The 5,150-nt window shown below is 35.3% G+C and overlaps 1 protein-coding gene across 3 annotated transcripts in view; it reads right to left on the bottom strand.

The window, feature by feature from the left end:
* The window catches only part of LOC106874430 (uncharacterized), a 1,214,035-nt gene that overhangs the window by 475,990 nt on the left and 732,895 nt on the right, over nt 1-5,150 (bottom strand). For all 3 annotated transcript variants that reach the window (XM_052978428.1, XM_052978427.1, XM_052978429.1), the window contains exon 7: nt 2,407-2,561. In XM_052978428.1, coding sequence (XP_052834388.1) covers nt 2,407-2,561 — 155 coding nt within the window. The remainder of the gene's footprint in view (nt 1-2,406; nt 2,562-5,150) is intronic.

Below are 5,150 nucleotides of genomic sequence, written 5' to 3' on the forward strand. Positions count from 1 at the left end.
TATATATATATATGTGTGTGTGTGTGTATATGTATATATGTATGCATATATATATATATGTATGTATGTATACACACACACACACACACACATATATATATATATATATATATGTATGTATATGTATATGTACGTGTGTGTGTATATGGAGGGAGAAAGAGAGAGAGAGACAGAGAGAGAGAGACAGAGAGAGAGAGAGACACAGAGAGAGAGAGATATATATATATTTATATATGCATTATGTACACGTAGAAATGGATATTCTTCGGTTTCGGCGATTGGTAATCAACTGTTCAATTGAACCACTGCCTGTGAAATTAGCGCCTAACTGGCTGAACATTGCATAAACAGTTTTACCTTAGCGTAATTCTCGTGTGGAATCGCTGGAGCACAAGGTGACAAATCTGGAACGTTAAATTGCAGCTCAACTATATACGACGGGCTTCTGTACAGTTTCCAAATACCCAGCTTTACTGACATGAGATAAAATGGAGTCTCATAAAAGACATAAAATTTAATAGGGGGTAAAAACCGAATTTGACCTTGTTCTGTATGTATGTGTGCGTGCGTGTGCGTTCGTGTGTATGTGTGTATATGTGTGCATGCGTGTGTGTGTACAATCGACAGAAAAGCCCCGAGCGAACACACTTTATATATATTTCGTGCAATGGACAAACATTACATACCCGTCTTCGCTCTTAAACACGATGCATCGCTTCTTTATGAGCAGCAAACGTACAATTAAAAGGATCTGGGCGATAATAATTCTGAGAATGTGTTTGAATTTCACTTGAAACATATTAAAATTTCTTTAATGACCCTTCAGAATGGCACCGGGATTACCTATTTTCCTTAGCCTTATAATTTGGATATCTTGCGACTAAGTTAGGAATTATATTGCTAAAAAGTAGGTGACGTTTCGCAGATCTAACAGAGTAAGACGAATACCTTATAATGGTATTTGCTTTCAGATGACTAACCAAATACAATAACGAGCAACCAGACATTAGTTTCTGGACTATATTGTGTATGCAATCATGAAAAACTAAACTTTCACTGATAATATTCAAGATGGGTTGAAAAGTAACCGGGAATTAAGTGTCCTAATGACCCTGTAATTAATTTGCCTTAAAGTGGACTCGAAATAAGAGTATTGATCTTTTGAGCAGCTCTTATCTGGACATGAAGATTCATTGTATTGTAGCTACAAAAACGAATGAATCTCTATGTGATCAACGAAGCCTCTAGAAATAGTACCGGAATTTTTTTCCAAATGACACGCTCGTGTTTTGAATAAGGAAAGAAAAAAACAAATTTGATCGATCATAACTAAACAAAATCTTTGAAAAATGATAGAACCCCAGAGCTAGTGTAAATTCATGGAAAATATGATTCACTAGCTATTTTCGATTCCAATTTACATGCATTTCACTTCAATTACGTGGGTAATAATTCTGGAAATTATATGAATTTTACAATTTCACATTTTTGCTTCACGAAAAATGTAGTGTATGAGAAAATAAATCAAAGTTTTATTTGCATCAATAAAGAAGAATGTAAAATAAATTATGTTTAGAAGACACTACTTCAATGCCGGCCTTTAAATCACAACTTTAGATGACTCTACTTGTTATTTTAAGGCCTGCATTGGCAAAAAAGCAGTAAATAAACCAATACATGTTGTTGTTTACTCCCAGATTATCCCTGATCAAACATAAATATGATCAAAGGTATTCAGTATTTATTTTTCCTGAAAGAGTAACTAGCATACATAACTCATTATATCGTTCCATCTTATAAGTAGGTATGATTGTCAGTTGGCTGCTATTTCTGACAGATCATAAGGCCACTTTGAGATACTAGCTGTGTATAAATAACTTTGACTAGCGTGATGAACAAGTAAGTTCTAACGGTAAATAAAGCCTTGCTTAGGGACATTTCGTCCGTCTTCACGTTCTAAGTTCAAATTCCGCCGAGATCGACTTCGCCTTTCATCCTTTCGAGGTCGATAAACTTAGTATTAGTTAACCACTGAAGTCAATGTAATCGGCTTATCCCTTCCTTGAGGCAAAATTTGAAACTATTATTATTGATATCAATCAGTATCTGTTTTATTTTATTTCACTCATGGTGAAGGCAAAAACGTTACGTTCGCAATCCCAGCTCTTTCTTTTTAACAAAGGCAATAATTTCAAATGGAATTAGTAGGGTGTCACTCAAAATGATATGAAAGAGGTGGCGGGCGTAAATTGAAACCGAACTCCAGTTTCAGTTCACTGAGACTTTTTCTTTTCTCTGCAAAATCCCGTACATTCACACAATCAAAACGACGTACATAAAAAGTTTTGTTTGATGTTTTATGAAAACTGACGCAAATAATATAATAAAATGCCTCTGATCACTAACCTCAATGAGTTCTGCAACAAGTCCTTCAAGAGACGCTGCTTCGAGGCGATTGCTTTTATTGATGACAACAATTCGTCCCATTGCCATTAATCCGATGAAACTATCTTCGGGAGAGTGAACCTGTAGTACAGCATTACTCACTGTCTCTTGAAATGCTGAAACAGAAATATAACATAATTATTAATTGTAACAATACAGAATTTTTTCTTGCTGTCCTTTCAGGAATTTGGATTTATTAGGAAGAGAGGATTCCCAGTCCCCTTGCTCCCGTCCCTTTTAGTCGCCTCTTACGACACGCAGGTAATACGGCGACTACATTCTACTGATCCCCCCACCCCCAGTCGCAGTGGGGTTTGCTAGTTAACCCATAGCTGGAAACCTTACAGGTGCTACCACTCCGGGCCAAGAGTAGACCTGGAAACAATAGTGGCTAAGAGGTGGTTCTGCACTCCTCAGTCCCTGAAACCAGGGCCCCATGGTCCAACTATCGGATGTAGTTTATAGTCATAACCAGTACAACAATAAGAATAATCCTTGCTGATTTTGGCACAATGCCAGCAATTTTGAGGAAAGGACAAGTCGATTACATCAACCCCAATGCGTACGGGCTGCTTATTTTATCGACCTCGAAGGGATGAAGGGCAAAATCGATCTCGGTGGAATTTAAACTCAGAACGTAATGCTAGGGCAAATGCCGCTGAATATTTAGTCCGGGGTATTAACGAATCCGCCAGCTCGCTGCCTTCATGATGATGATGATGATGATGATGATGATGATGATGATGATGATGATGATGATGATGATGATGATGATGATGATAATAATAATAATAATTTCTACTCTAGGCACAGGGCCTGAGATTTTGGGAAGGGAGTACTGGTACTTAATTTATCGACCCCGAAAGGATGAAAGGAAAAGTCGACCACAGCGGATTTTGAACTCAAGACGGAGCGACGGGTGAAATACCGCGAAGCATTTCGTCCAGCGTGCTAACGATTCTGGCAGCTCACTACCTTAACAACAACAACAACAACAACAACAACAACAACAACAACAATAATAATAATAATAATAATAATAATAATAATAATAATAATAATAATAATAATAAGGATGATGATGATGATACTAATACTAATACTACTACTACTACTACTACTAATAATAATAATAATAATAATGGTTTCTGATTTGGGTACAAGGCAAACAATTTTCAAGTGAGGGGTTTGTTGACACCATTGACCCCGTCACTGGAATGGTTCCTTAAATATTGGGATCGACGTAATTAATTGACTCCCTAAAAACTATCTACCTAAAGTTGAAACGTCATTATTGTTACAATGACAAATACAATATCACAGATAAAAATACCTGCAGAATTACAATAGAACTTATATCAGGAAATACTACGAGCAAATAACTGAATGGGAAAATAAAACTGTTGACTGATTTGTACCCATTAACATTGACCGACAAAGAAATGACATATTGGTGACTAGATTATCTTTGAATATAGAAACGGAAAATTCGATAACTATGGCACGAATCAGTGTTTATCCGAACGTCCCTGCTCGGAAAATATTCTTGCGAAAGTAGTGGAGAGAGAATATATGGATTCCCTAATGAAACACTACTTGTACAGGTAGCGATAAGTTCCTCCAAGATCTTGCCATCCATCTTGTTTCGATTCTGCTTTAGATAAAATACTAACATTTCCAAATTCAAGCAATTCAAAAGCGAAGACCGTAAACCTCAGAAAGTTAAGTAAAAAGTTAAGTAAGTCGTTCTTGTCTTTTGTGCTTGGTCATATAAACATAGTCAAATCATTTGAAATAGTAATATCAAATCTAATGCAGATTACACACTCTGGTAATACTTTCACTGCACTGGAGAAGACATTCAATCTTATGACAAAAAATATTTTAAAAAAGAAAATTATATTTGGTTTAAATATGGTTTCCTTTGAGAGGTAAAAAATATGAAGGACATTGATTCTGTCGTAGTAACTATTGGAGTAAAGGCATTTGAAGTATACACAATGGCAGCAAAAACATTTCGAAATATTTCTCCATTACAGGTAAAGAGTAAAGCTAAGAGCATAATAAAGAGAGAAAGCCAATATAATCAACAAACTCATGCAATACACACATGCATGTAGTCATTATGCACGTTAGGTGCTCATAGGCAAATTCAAAAACTGTTGATAGCAACCCGGTGTGGCATGGAAAGGTGAACAAACAAACCATGATGCTAAAATAAAACTGATCTGTTTGAATTCAAAGATCGGAGAAAGAAAACAATGTCCTTTTAAAATCATCCCACTGTACAATAATAATAATTTAAAAAATGAATGAAATAACCGTTTCTATAAGACAAACAATTCTACATTAGATCTATACTATAAAAGGCAAATTTTCTCTGTGTGTGTGTATGTTTAAAATTCATACATTTACACAATTCCAAATTTCTTCGATTAAACAATCGCAATTAATATTCTAAATACAATAAGTTAGGTCACTGCGTCATTTTTTCACTCCAAAAAATTCCTAATAGCGAATAAAATCCTTAAAACTACACAAGTAAACATTTTCTCCCTAATAAAATCTAATTTCCTCTTTCTAATACAAATCCTTTCAACTCCTACTTCCTCTCATGAACCTTTACGAAAACTCCAACAACAAATACAAAAAGAAAGGAAGGAGAAAAAGAAAACTATCAAAACTGAAACAATCACATTTCGATA

Source organism: Octopus bimaculoides, chromosome 2, assembly GCF_001194135.2.
Source record: "Octopus bimaculoides isolate UCB-OBI-ISO-001 chromosome 2, ASM119413v2, whole genome shotgun sequence".
NCBI classification, from domain to species: Eukaryota; Metazoa; Mollusca; class Cephalopoda; order Octopoda; family Octopodidae; genus Octopus; species Octopus bimaculoides.